Source organism: Mercenaria mercenaria, chromosome 6 (genome assembly GCF_021730395.1).
Source record: "Mercenaria mercenaria strain notata chromosome 6, MADL_Memer_1, whole genome shotgun sequence".
Classification (NCBI taxonomy): Eukaryota; Metazoa; Mollusca; class Bivalvia; order Venerida; family Veneridae; genus Mercenaria; species Mercenaria mercenaria.
The window spans coordinates 55008544-55022880 of NC_069366.1; the positions used below are offsets into that span (position 1 = coordinate 55008544).

The 14337-nt window shown below is 33.7% G+C and overlaps 2 protein-coding genes across 2 annotated transcripts; one reads left to right on the forward strand and one right to left on the reverse strand.

Annotated features, from left to right (window-relative positions):
• Positions 1-1240: 1240 nt before the first annotated feature.
• Positions 1241-6753, forward strand: LOC123548839 (carbohydrate sulfotransferase 8-like). Its single transcript, XM_045336416.2, has 3 exons — positions 1241-1417; positions 4392-4471; positions 5680-6753. The coding sequence occupies exons 1-3, from the start codon at positions 1324-1326 to the stop codon at positions 6751-6753; spliced, it is 1248 nt and encodes a 415-aa protein (XP_045192351.2). The 5' UTR covers positions 1241-1323.
• A 1657-nt stretch (positions 6754-8410) lies between these two features.
• On the reverse strand, positions 8411-12105 carry LOC123548840 (uncharacterized). Its single transcript, XM_045336417.2, has 2 exons — positions 11888-12105; positions 8411-11501 (listed from the first exon to the last, which is right to left on the reverse strand). The coding sequence occupies exon 2, from the start codon at positions 11469-11471 to the stop codon at positions 8661-8663; it is 2811 nt and encodes a 936-aa protein (XP_045192352.2). The 5' UTR covers positions 11472-11501; positions 11888-12105; the 3' UTR covers positions 8411-8660.
• Between the last annotated feature and the right edge of the window lie 2232 nt (positions 12106-14337).

The following is a 14337-nucleotide window of genomic DNA, read 5'->3' on the forward strand; positions in this document are numbered from 1 at the left end:
TGCGCTGCTATGGTTTACGTTGTACGGAGACTGCGTTTTAGGAACGTGGCTATCCTTGTTGAATAATCATCCTTGCTTTTTTCCACTCCCCCAACAACACCCTACCCTTTTGTCTACCCCTTACCTTCTTTTTTGTATTTTGCTCATAATGAAAATGTACTTGTTGTTAGATTTTTGAAGCAAACCGTCTACTATATTTTTCCATCATAGTTTCTTTTTGCCTACTTTGCGATGCATGGCTCTATGGCTGTGTTTGGGGTGCTCAAATCTCCCCTTACCATTTATCTTTCAAGCCAATCAGAGGTCTCCATTACAAGAACACAACCATTGTAAACGGTCACCAAACTAAACTGTTTTGCCTTTTCATGATCTAAAACCAATAACGTATCATAAAAGAATAACACAGACATGTTGGTTTGCTTCTAATGTAACTATCTGTTTAATCGCAAATACTTTTTGGATAAGAATATTTGGATGAACGTCATATTTAAAAGATGAAAATGTGTTTTAGCAGCAAAAGCAATTTGCTTCACAAGCTTAGTCAGTAAGCAATCCATTCGTCTATCACACGTTTGAAGTCATGAGAATGAAATAACACCATGTGATATATTTGATATCATACTGGTATCATATCATTTTAATGTTGCTTTTAGTAGATAAGGAAAGAAGAAAGTGCGATATTTTGTCAGAAAAAGCTAACATGTGATAAAAGAGAGCCTAGCATTTCAGTTATCTTATAAAAAACTTCGTTAACGATTATAGTTTAAAAGGCATTCATGTAAGGGCCTCAGCGGTCAAGTGGAAAAGATTGCTTACTTCAAATCAGTTTTCCCTAACCGATGTGGGTTCGCGTTGAATTCTCTCATGTGAGGAAGCCACCCAGCTGGCTTACAGAAATTCGGTGCTAATACACGTATACCCGCCCATGATTAAATAATGCCCGGAGGGGCACATGGGGTTTTGAAAAGTAGAAAGTCTCCAGATGTCCTACATTCTGTCGTTAAGATGATTAATGTAGCGGGTAAAAGTCCTGACAACTGTTAAAAAAGTTTGCTATGTCATCCAATCTGATTTCTTATAATATGTCTTTCGTGATTTTGATATTGTTTTTAAAGACGTACGTCCTTTGTCGACTCCTATGGAGTAATTTTTGCGTTCAGCACACCCGTTGCTCGTCGATAATGCATTTATGAAGACGTGGCTGCTTTCAGTAAACAAAATACCATATGCCGCAGTAATCGACAAGACCTAGGTGCGAACACGAACGCATAGATAGTGGATCATAGGATATTTGTCAAGTTGCATAGAGACTGAAATTTTGAAATGTTTCGAATAAAACTTCTTAAACAAGTTCTTGGATTTTGTCTGTGTATGGCGTTCTGTATGGCGGTCACCTCTCTTATACGGCCAGAGAAAGGTATACATAATCACTACATGTACTAATATCTAATATTAAAATATATCTTCAGATTTTCTTTTCCGTAGCATAATTGTGTATTAAGGTCTTCCAAATTTTAAAATAATTTTGTGATATTGTTTAAAGAACAGTAATTTATCGTTGAATAAAGTCATTGTTTGGAGTTCACATGCGAAGGAAGTGTTACACGAGGGCGCAGCCCGAGTGATATAATCATACGCGTTGTTACGACAAACATTGATTTTAGCTTAAGAGTGTTTCACTATCTTTAAAAACATCATTTTGTTATAAAATATAGTCAGAGTTCGAAAAAACACACACTACGAGTGATGTTTTGTTCCTATTATACAACGAAATTTAGATTTGCTATAATATATCTTCATGTACTTAAAACATACATTTCAGAAAATGTCATAATTTTGTCTGACCTCGAGATTTCTTATCTTTAAAGAAAAGATCATGGAATATGTCCTAAGATTTTAAGAGTAAGGGAATTGGAAAGTAATTATAAGCTCTTCAAATTATCCAAAAATATTTAACATATATCTATTATTTGAATGTTCAGTTTATATTAATAAATGATCCATTTTTGTGTTTTTGTGTCTTTTGTTTGAATTTGCCTGGCGGGAATTAAATTTATTTACTTTGTCCGTTAACTCTGGAATATGTTAGGGATATAGAGTGAGATTTTTTTTTGAACGATGAACATTTTAAACTTCCCAGTAAGCGAATAACTTGTCTTTTCCACTGACCATTCCAAGGCGGTGCCAGACTGTGTGTTCGTTTCGGCCTCGCTGCCTATATGTTTTGATTTGTCTTTATGTATCCTGTGTTTATGTAAATCATGTATACATTTATCCATGCACTGCTGTAGGGTTACAGATTGAGGGGCTGCGTCCTTAGAACGTGATTTTATCTATTATATATTTCTCCTTTTATTTTGACAAGTAATCTATTTGAATAAATTACTTGACAATGAGCTATAGAACTATTTATCTAAATAGTTGTGTAACTGTTCAAGACATTGCAATGCAAATATATGAATGCCGTCATCTCAAATAAAGGCTAATATAGTTTTAATCTTCATGCACTGTAAATTACAAGTAATATGTTCTAAAAGGTGCTAGCTTACCTTTCCAAAAAGTAATATTTCGAATAAGTGAATGCAGGTATACGTTGACACATTAAAAAACTAAGAAATATATTTGTGCCTGATAAATAAAAATCAGCGGGCCCTATGTTTACAGTTTGGTTTCCTTTCAGTATTGCCTTTCAGGAGCATGTAAAACAATAACCGTTTTTCTTTGCCGTGCCAATCCTGTTTTCAGTCTATTTAGTGCTTGGAACGCAATCATTCACTATTATTAGTAAGCAAAACATTCTCAATATCTGGACAGGCTCGTATTTATTATGTTTAATGTGTATATTTACAGTTGGATGTTATTTCTGTACATAACTTCAAAGTCGGTTTTGGTTTAATAATTTAAAGGGCCCTGGGCGAGGCGTATGTTCTCCGTGACGATTTGATAAAAGACATTGTGTCTGAAATCATTCAACCTCCACCTCTGATTCATGTGGGGAAGTTGGCAGTTACTTGCGGAAAACAGGTTTGTACTGGTACAGAATTCATGGAACACTGGTTAGGTTAACTGCCTGAAATACTATTGAAAAACGGCGTTAAGCCCAAAACAAACAAACAAAATAATTTAAAATGTTGGGCGAGTGATAGGTAACAGTCCTTCTTCCAGTACGTTTTGTATGTTCGAAATGGATTCAGGACTTATCAAACATGGAATGACAATGACATTTCCTGTATAGACAAGAAAAGAAATATGACTGTTTTAGGCAAATGGTGTCTAACCGTCTAGATAGCGGGAATTTAAAAAATTGTAAAAGCCCAGTTCTAACTCTCCTGTTGCCCCGAGGGTTGGATAATTTTTTTTTGCACAGACAGACAAGGGTAGGATAAATTTGTTTTGCACAGACAGACATATAAAGCCAGTATTATCTCACATTTGAGTACCTTTATATGAAATACACAGTTTTACCAATGTCAGTTCACGTAAAGCATAATGTCTCCATCAATATCTGTTTAGTCTATCCTACAGTTTACACTTGATTACTAGTTGTAACTCCATCATAACAATCAATGGTAAAATAAAGTGTCCGCATTACTAATAATTTACCGCCTGACAGGTTCCCGTTGTACTATGAACAAATACTGCTTTGCCTGTATTGATGAGAGGTCCAGCTGTTGCCTGCGGTTTATAACGAAAGCATTTCCATGTTGGTTTTTAGACAACGCCGATCAGTTTTTATACATATGCCAAACACGACATCAAATCATTGAAAGAAATTTGTTCTCTATATTAATTTGTATACTGTATTACAAATTTTCGTAGACCGTTTACCTTGTATCAAGTTCACCACTTTAAATACTTTAATGTACATACATGTTAGAAGGAATGGTTATAAGTCAAGATTTTACTAATAATGCCTATTTTGGTTCCTTGACACTCAAAAGTAACACATTGGAAATAAGCTGCAAAACTTTTATAGGTCATCCTGTGATGTACTGTCACTATATGTTACAAAATTTGCAAAACATATATAATCAATGTCATAATATTTACAGTATAGCAGTATTGTTTGTAGTCTGTGATATCTCTTGTTATTATTAAATAATCATGAGAGATTGTAATGAACTGTAATATCAAATTTGTGTAATCATTAACTATGTTTTATTTGTGTAAAAATGATACTACGTTTTATTTTTAACTTATTGTGTGACATATATTATCACGAATAAATCAAATCAAAATCTTCCCACAACAACAAAATCCCTGTGACAGGACGAAGAGCTATAGACCTTTCCATGATTTGGTAATCATATATAAAAACCATAAAGGTCTGAAGACAATATCATCGCTAGCCTAAGTGTTATTCTAAATTGTTTTAAATTTCATTGATACAGATGTCACACAGCAGAGAGCATATCGTTCCGATGATACGATCTGGGATACGCTACCAAGAAGGCCTGTGGTGCAATTCAAAGTATGTATTCATTCGCCTGAAATTAAGACTTAAAATTGTAGCAAGCCAAAATGCTTGCTAAATGCTTTTATTATTATTCCTTTGTTCAGCCTACTTTTTATCTTGATAAGAAGCACAAAAGACACCTTAAGTTTTAATTATCACTTCAACAGTCTTAAGTGTCTTGTGACGGCTGTAAAAAGTGTCCCCGTACTTTGACTCAGTTGTTGTATTTTCTGGTCCTTTGGGATCATGGAGTACATAATGTTTGCTATAATTACAGTATTAATTACGTTAGTGCACGTGTAGACTTAAATACTAGTATTCTTTTTTAGTCATTTTCAACTTAACATACCTACATTTACCGTTGGACATATTTTAGCTTAGCATTACTTGAAAACATGTCTTGGATTGTTATTTTCATCTCTGTATACAACCCAAACCAGGAGCTACAGTGTGTCATATGTCATACAGTAACAATTGAATAATAAATGAACAGCCAGTTTTAGGGGGTTATTATACACTTGTACTGTGCACTATTTCAAAACTAAAACATAGTACTGTTAATACACATAAACTTGTTAATTTTATGTTTGCATACACTATATGAAGTAATTGTTCAAGCTTTTTAATAGAAAATTTGGGATCTAACACACCTTTAAAATCACTCTAACACCTGCCAGCCTTGTCTGTTTGGATTTTAGATGATCATGTTAATGTCTATTAGTATGTAACAACAAAATTAACAATTTATTATATTTATTATATACCTATATAAATTCTGACAAAATTACGGCTTGTATTTCACAAGTTAATACGAACAAGCAAAACAAAATCCGTATTGTACCTTTTATATCGTATGTTGCCGGACTACTTTCATACAATATGCATACCCTGACACAGTCCTATAAATAGAAGACAAGAACTACACTCAGTTCCATTTTAACATCAAATATTTCGTTCGATAATAAAACAACTAACAAAAAGGTGGAGGTATATAAAAAGGGCCATTATCTAGATCTGGTATTTTATATTCGGTTCGCGTGGATTTTGCCAAGTCGGACCACACGAGGCGCTTGTGATCTTACCTACCAAAATTCTCTCGAGTCGAAGAGAGCATTCCAGATCAAGCTATTATTATAATAACCCTATTTTATGCTAGAAACTAATCGTTATCAGTTCATTATTTTTAGTATTATATTGAATATAATTTTGTTTTTATTTCACAGCAGTCACAAGAATCCATGAGGCGAGGTAAGATAAATGTTCGAGAACTGTGCAAGGGAGAAAGTTTAGAGGAAGAGAATACATTTGAGTATGGTCGACTAATGGCAAACCGTTCAGTTTACTATTGTTATGTTCCTAAATGTGGGACTACTTTTATGGAACTGTTTTTACAGAAAGTGTTTCAAAGCGGCAGCCCTGTCTATTCTAGAGATTACTACGAAGAAATAAAAGAGAGACATGTCTTAGAGGATGCGTTTTCTTTTACTTTCGTGCGAGAACCCTACAGCAGATTGTTTTCAGCATATGAAAATAAATTCTTTCATCCTAATGAAATGTGGAAAAAATTAGGAACAGATGTCATTCGTGAAGTTAGACCCGATCCGTCTCCATTGAGTAAAACCATTGGCCATGATGTCACATTTGTCGAGCTTGTTCAATATGTGGTCACTTTATGGGAACAAGGACGGCCATTAAATCCACATCTTGCACCCATGAAATCAATATGTGATCCATGTAGAAAACGTTTTGACTTCATAGGAAAGTTGGAAACAATGTCAACTGATCTTGAGGAACTTGTAGAGGAATGGAAATACAGGGAGATAGTTTCCAAAGATATCGACCCAACGGCAAAGATAGAATACGAGACTAAATATTCGCGAAGTTTTGGGCGGATTTATCATATGTTTGGATCTCTAAACAAGTATAAAAACCTCTTATCAAGATACAAGCTCTTCCAAAGAACATGGTCGAGTTACCAGATGAGAGGAGTAATCCTCAAAGAATACGAGATGCCTTTCCTTGAGATGGATGTTAATGAAGTTGACGAACCAATGTATCGAACGGCAATCAAAGATGCAATTGACTCTAGCGAAAAGTACGAAGCTGAACTAAAAGCACAACGTACAGAAGCGCTCGTTCAGGCATACAGGACAGTGCCACTAGACCTAATGTATAGGCTACAGGAATTTGTGAAAACCGATTGTTTACTTTTTGGTTATGATGACAAGCCAAGGCAACTTTTTGACAGATCTTTCTCGATAAATACACAAGGTCATGATTACTTTAAAGGGCTTTAAAAACAATTCAAATAAGCATAGAAGCAGTAGGACGATCGAACGAAAAAGTATTTAAAAACAATCATGCCTTCCGGTTTTGATATCGATGGAGCACGTGTTTTTTTTTACAACAATCTATTCATGATCGTTTGTTATACCACATGTTTTCCTCTGAATGCATAACACTTAAAGGCTCATAATGCCTTTGTTCATAATGTGGATGCCACATTTTTTTTATTATGAACATAAATTGTAATAATTCCTTGTTAAATCATATTTTCAACAATTGTTTTCTTTACTTTTTGCCAAGAGCTTGAGTATTGATTAACATAGTACAGTTTTATTGAATGCACTATTTATGATTACCTCCCTTTCCAACTCTAACTGTACAAGTTCATGTGCAGAATTTCAAGAAGTGCATTTCTAATCACATAATTATGCGTAACATCTATTTGGACATAAGGCTTTTTTTTTAGTACATCATGTGAATACTTTAACTTCTAATGTAAATACTTTTGAGAAACCTTAAACTAGTATGAAAAATTGAGGAATGAATGCAAAATAAATAATCAGAGGCACCATTCATGTGTATTTAAATGTTTTTTGTGTGTTTTATAGGTGTGTTTTTGAGTTTAAACGAAATATATATTTTATTAAACAGAACAAGGTCGTGTACTTAACAATATGATAAGCTGAATTTAGGATTTAATAATTTCTAGTAATATATGTGATTACTCATTTTATCTAAACAAACATCGAAATAAACGAAAACGTTATACGATGATTAAAAACTATCGTGTTTTTGGTCCACTTGCTTTTAATTTATGCATGTTTTTAAGATTTTAACATTTTACTACACGTTTATTTGATTTTAAAGGGCATGCCAAATTACTTCTTTGAAATGCTTTGAAATATAGGAAGTACTTCCTTTTGTTTTAAGTAAAAATATAAAAGGGAGAGTTTCTACTTATCCACTTATTAACCTTACAATATAATTTTGTGAAATATATATAATGAATTTCAGCAAAAATACATATTCATACATACACAAACATCAAGATCTTAGTCTACTTAATAGGTTAAAAAATGTGGGGAATTTCTCACACGATAGGTTTCTTTTTCAAAAATGGACCTCAAACATGTTTTCAGAAAAAAATAAGAACATGAAAAAGGGTACCATTCCCTGCCATCGCCAAATATAAACATTTTGATTCTTTATCAGATGTGGATATATTGAGTTATAACAAATGTAAATATTTTGATTACATTATTTTTGGGAATCGACGTATTGGAGTTTGGACATATATTCAGTTTTTGGACTAGGTTTGGCCAGGTTTGGCTAAATTTAGACTGATCATTATTTATCTTAGCTGTATGATATGATTTTTGTTTTAAACATAAATTAAACAACGGAATATAAAGACACTGGATGCAGGTCTTTGTTTTGTACACAATTGACGGATATTTGTGTAAATTTTATGGTGTCAATGTATGAATGACAGTTAATGCGATTACATATTTCACTTTATCAACAAAGTTTCTCGTCATTTTCAGGAAATATGGAATGCCATATCCCCTTTAATATTAGATAAAACGTGTGAAAATAAACGAAAAAAATAAAATAAAGTTTTACTGCATATAGTTAAATTTAGTAATTAAGGGATAAGAAATAAAAACAATTGATATAATAGTTTATTAGTCAAATGAATAACATTGTAATAATGAAAGAAAAAAAATACAAATGTCGAAAGAAATTTGCATTTTAGTTTTAAAAACATAAACATACTTGAAATGACACACCATGGTACATAAATTCTCCTTAATCTTGTTAAAAGTAGATAGTTCAAACATTTATGTAAATATAGCAAACTCATGTATATTGCAAAGTTTTGGATTTTTTATTCCCAATTCTGCAAGAACTCTAATATTTAATTTAGAATGTCATTATTATCTCTCCAAAAATCTCTGATAGCTTGTTCGATTTTTCTCTTCTCTATTTCTTTTTCCACATTTTCATCGTCACGGTAAGAAACGGTGACCTCAATAAGCTCCGGAAGTGTGCCAACGGCGATAATGAAAATCACGTGCATCACTTCCGATATCTCGGACGTAGGGCCCTGTACGTAATCAGACGTGATACTTAAAGTAACTGTGATCAAAGCTGCCATTGCTGCAACTTTAAAGACCAAAGATAGCACTTTATGATGAATTGGTCTAAACTTTTTGATGAGATGTTCAAAGAGTTTTCTTGGAATACCTAAAATATTATTTTTCTCTCTGATTTTCAAATTTTCATGCAGAAACACCGTCCTCAACATATTTTGAGATACATCTAACAATTTGCCATTTATTCGAATGTCCTTTAGGTTTTCATATCGGACATTCGAAAGGCTTAGTCTGCCGTTCGAAAATGAAACGTTGTTAGCATATCCTTCAATACTGTCAGAAATTTCAACTGCAGTTGACAAAAGATTAGTGTATACCTCACCAAACTGCCTTATTTGACGAAAGCAAAAATATAAAGACGCAGTAAAAAAAAATATGTATCCGAAGGAGTAAGACGGATACATTATTACAGAGATAAAACAAAGAACAAAGATTTGCGACAAAATTCCAAAGCTTTTCAGAAAAATGAGAGCGACTATATACGCGTATACAGACGATAAGACAAACACAAAGCTTACACAAAGCAACGTAAAAATACGGTACTCGAATATGAAAGATAAACATTTAATCTGCTCTTTCAAGTAGACAAGCCCTGTTGAAGCCCCTTTTACAACGACAACAACATAAAAACAGAACGGAATACCATAATATATGATACAACAAATTGTTTCGAACACACAGAGAACGACATACATGGGTAATATAAAAAGTGCAAATACTTTCTTGTAGATGGGAGCATGAGCAATAAGATGAGAAATGCGGCTACTTTGGATTCCTACAACTTGAGACCAGAACAATTTTGTGAAAAGCATGTAAATGCTGCATCTCATAAGGGTCGCTGCTTTTGTATAGCCCGGTTGGAGTTGATCCGGTCTGATGTTTACCATTGATGCTTTTACAATATCACCATTTCCGAAGAATAATGGTGACTTAATTCTCATATGTGAATGTATTAACTGACTGGTAACAATACCGTCTTCAAGGGAATGATTATGATCTGGTGGACCCATCCGGGCTTCTGGTTGTTCTCCAGCGGAAATGCCTATTTCATTTGTAAACCTGCCGGACGGCAAACCGTCTTCAATGATTTGTTTCAAGCTCCTTGGGAAAACAACGAACAAAATACCTAAGATATAGTATATAACAATAATGCCAACGGGTCCTCCTAGGTAGGGGACAAACACTTTGTTTCTATATTCCGGGCTACCGAGTACAGATAAGAAACCCATAGGTGTCCCAACATCAACTAGATCTTTGACGGTTATTCGGTTCTCTTTACCTGGCCCTATCCCATTTTTGTATAGAAGTATTTGAAAATAAATTACCGATGGTATCAAAAGATGGCATATAAATCTTCGTAGTCTTGAAACAAGAATAGGGTGCGACTTTTCTAGTCCAAAAACACTAAAACCTAGTAGTTCACAAAATGTTAATGGCGACTCTCCATTCTCAAAAACCCAGTCATCTTCGTTTTCAAGCGACGTGTATCTATTTGTAAAATGTCCGTTACCATTTTCATTATCAGTACTGACATGTTCTCGTTTTGACATCCAGGCAAGCACGTCACATAAGTATATTGGAAAGTAAACCAGGATCAAAAGTCCGACAAGAAATGGCAAGAGTGTCGTTTGTTCCCAAAAATGAAGGCCAGGAGTTTTTTCCGTACAATTATACTTTCTAGTTTCGTTATTCCAGTCGTATATTGCAGTACAGCAATCATATGAAATGTATCCAATTGGAAAAATGATATATAGTGAAGCATAATACGTCGCTGTATTTAAAAGTTCTTCTCTCACTCTCAGAAAACAGAAGTAACTATAGGCATAAAAGACGGAATGATTAATAACTGGCGTAGTTAGCATCTGTCCAAGAGCCTTAGTGATCCGGAACGATGTATCGGGAGTACCAAAAGTCAAATTGCAGTCACCTTCAATATCTAAAATTATGTATGGTATATATTTCGTGCAGGGTTCTAGAAGACCGAACGATAGAAGGCCATAATCGATGTTCCAGGACAAGAAAGGATATGGTCCAGCAGTTGTGTTTGGTGTCCAGCTCCAACGAAAAGGTTTGAAAACGGAGCTTGTATTTCTATAGGTCGAATTTCCTACGAGTGTTAAATTGAGCTGAACAAATTGAGGTCCAGTCTTCAAGATGTTTTGAAAGTACCTAATGCTTGTTTTTGCAACGTTGATGCTACATGATTTTGTATGAAATCCATGAGTAGTCTCAATTTCTTTACGGTCCTTCAATGATACGACACTGATTTCCCTCTTTGCTAATACGATATGATTAAATTTATGGTTATTTTCTACTTGCTTGCTTATTGTATGATCATTTTCAGCGTAGTCTGTTTCTTTGGGATCGTGAAGTCTAGGTCTGGTTTCCGTATATGCCTTGCTAGATCTATAGTCATTGTTTGTGATATCATGACTAGACCGGTTATAGGCATAGTTCAAGAAGTGTTCTTGTAGACCTGTGTCAGACTGTCTCCAGTGCCCATCTATTCCTTTGATGCCATCGTGTATGAATAAAATACTCAGGAAAAAATAATGTTTATTCCAGTTAGCCATTCTCTTTTGAACTTTCCTTGTAATATCTCACTGAAATAACATACACACACATTAAGTGACGGTATACTAATTCCCGATAACATTAAATTAAAAACAGAAATATTTTCAGTTTGCAACATTAAAGTATTTTATTCAATATTTAGTAACGACGTAATTAGTTCGTATTCAGATAACCTATTTAAGCTGCTAAACGGTGGAACTACTTCAAGTATTACTACATTCTGTGACAGATTTCAATCTAAGACGTTTTATAAGTTGAAATCTCATTTAAGTTTTAATTAAAATTAACCACATGAAATGTTACAAAAAGCTACCTTACTGGTCAATTTAAAATGATATGTTATGCTGAATGTTGCATATTGAAAAAGAAAGAAGAAAAAAAAAATAGCCATTAATATTGAAAACGAGAAAAATACCTGTGTTTGTTTAGTTCATCAGCTGAAAATTGCCTGCTTATCCATCCTTTAAAGAATTTGAAATTGCGACCATTTTTAAATATTTTCTTCCTTATTGATTCAGTACAAATATATCGTAAATCACGTAGTCAATTTAACAAAAGAAGTTTTAAAATGAAATATTTTCCGTGTTCCAGTTTCGGTATTTCGTCTTGTTTGCTGAAATAGAATACACTTTACAACTTTACAATTAGATTTGAAACGTTAACCTATTGAATTTATCGCATAGAAATCAAAGTCAGTTTAGCGTAACATGGTGGAAGAATAATGCCCTCCAAAGTATTTTAAGCATACAATCGCCCTTAAAAGTCAGTTTGGAATAATGTCTGTACTATAAATGAAATCAAAATTATAATTTATTAAATTTGAACGTGTTCGTGACCCTTATAAGTTTATTTGTTACAGTGCACCGTTTTTATATGCCAAACATGATAAGGATCAACCTCTGTAAGTAATAAACAGACACGTAAGGGGTAACACATTTATTGCGTTGAACAATAATTGCTTACCTACTCCCAAGTACTGTCGCGAACCATAGACGATCATATAACTGTCGCGAACCATAGACGATCATATAACATTTAGCCATTTAAGTTGATTTATGCTACTTTTAAATCACCCTGAATAAAATATACAAGAAGTTGCTTCCGTAGCACAGAAAGCAACAAATAAAAAAGAAACAGATTTGGTTCATTTTAGTTTGTTAACTTTTACCCACCTAAATTTCTAAAATGGACTGGTCTATTACTGAATTTGGGCAGTATCATTTATTATTCAAAGGAGTGTTCACTAAAAATTTACTGAATAGCGAACAGTGCAGACCACGGCTAGCCTGATCTTGGTCTGCACTGCTCGCAAAGGCAGAATCACTTGCCGCCAGCGGGCTAAAGATTAAAAAAGATAATATATGCGTAACAACACTTACGTCCACTAGGAGCAAACTATATTCCTGTGGGAAAAAGAATTTGAAAATTGAACATTCAATTTATTTCTGGAAATGTATTCAGACAGAAACTTTCCATTTTTACGTCGAACCAAAATAAGTTTTAGAAACCGGAAGTGGACCTCAACACTTAATAACATTTACTGTATAGCTGGTTTACAATCGTTTCCATTTAACAAGAGATATGTTATGTAGTTTATTTTCCTTGTGTGTTTCTGAAACGCCTTGTATTTTTTGTCCATTTCTGAAAATCAAAACTTTCACTTTTTAACGAGAATGTAGTTATGTGCCTTGATTACTGGTTTTGTTTTAATTTTTTTCTCATGTGTGCAATTATTACAATACAAATGATAACCAGAGTTAGATATGTATTCATTATTTATACACGCCATAGGACACTAGAAATATCACGGGAAACATTGCAAAATCTCCTTTTAATGGAGATTTGAATTTCGTTTTTTTTTCAGCTTCAGTCTGCAGGTATACATTTGGCCTTTAATATGGGACAGAGCCATTTTGATATCAAACTATATCATCACTTGGATCATCCTACTGAATGACAAATTAAAGAAATCAGCATGGGTAGAAATTTTACAAATTTATGTAATAAAACAAAAACGCCATCATTGCGCTTAAATGTAAAGTTAAGAAACAGTCTTGCAGAAGGAAAAGTCATTTTGAACACTTTTAAAAACAATTTTATCATGACTTAAACCGACTTTAGTACAAATGTAAAAATGCATCAAAACAAGGCCAATAAAAGTTAAAGTATCAAAAGCAATAGTATGCGAATAATAAAGTACTTACAAATAAAGAAATAGTACCAAGTCTTATGAAACGAACACAGAATAGGTGGGAAAAGAAAGCTGTTTTTTCTCTCAGATAGGGTATCATTTTCACTGCTCCACTAACCATTACAACCACGAAAAAGATGAACGGAATCCCAAAACATATCATGCAGAGCAGCCTTTCAAATGAACAGGACGACATATACAGGCATGTAAAACTCTCTAAGCATGATAATAAATTATGTTTTCTATGAAGAAACTCACTCTGCCAGTTTGAATATGACATACCTGGCACCAGAACTGTATATTGAATAACATATAGAAATTACAGTTATTACATCTCATTATTGTTACACCTTTAGAATATCCAGGTTCCAAATCAGCGTGATTTACCTTAATTTTTGATAATTTCGTGATATCTTTTGCTCAAAAAAAAAAAAAAGATCGGCGATTGTATGACACGGAAGTTGGACAGTCTACACTCTCCGCTCAGTACATCAGAATTAGGCAAACCATTCTCTACATTTGGGAAGAACAAGGTAAGTGAAACCAAGGACAAAATACAGGACTGAAAGTCCAATGGGCCCAACGAATGCCGGAACGAAGACTTCATTCCTGTTGCTGGCGTCACCCATAAATGAAATGAAACCAACTGGTGTACCAACATCCATAAAATCTTT

Excerpts from the sequence above, each read along its gene's own strand:
- LOC123548839 (XM_045336416.2), top strand. The coding sequence starts at position 1,324 with ATGTTTCGAATAAAACTTCTTAAACAAGTTCTTGGATTTTGTCTGTGT. Across the intron at positions 1,418-4,391 it reads TCTTATACGGCCAGAGAAAG|ATGTCACACAGCAGAGAGCA; the intron begins GTATACATAATC and ends TCATTGATACAG. Across the intron at positions 4,472-5,679 it reads GGCCTGTGGTGCAATTCAAA|CAGTCACAAGAATCCATGAG; the intron begins GTATGTATTCAT and ends TTTATTTCACAG.
- LOC123548840 (XM_045336417.2), bottom strand. The coding sequence starts at position 11,471 with ATGGCTAACTGGAATAAACATTATTTTTTCCTGAGTATTTTATTCATA.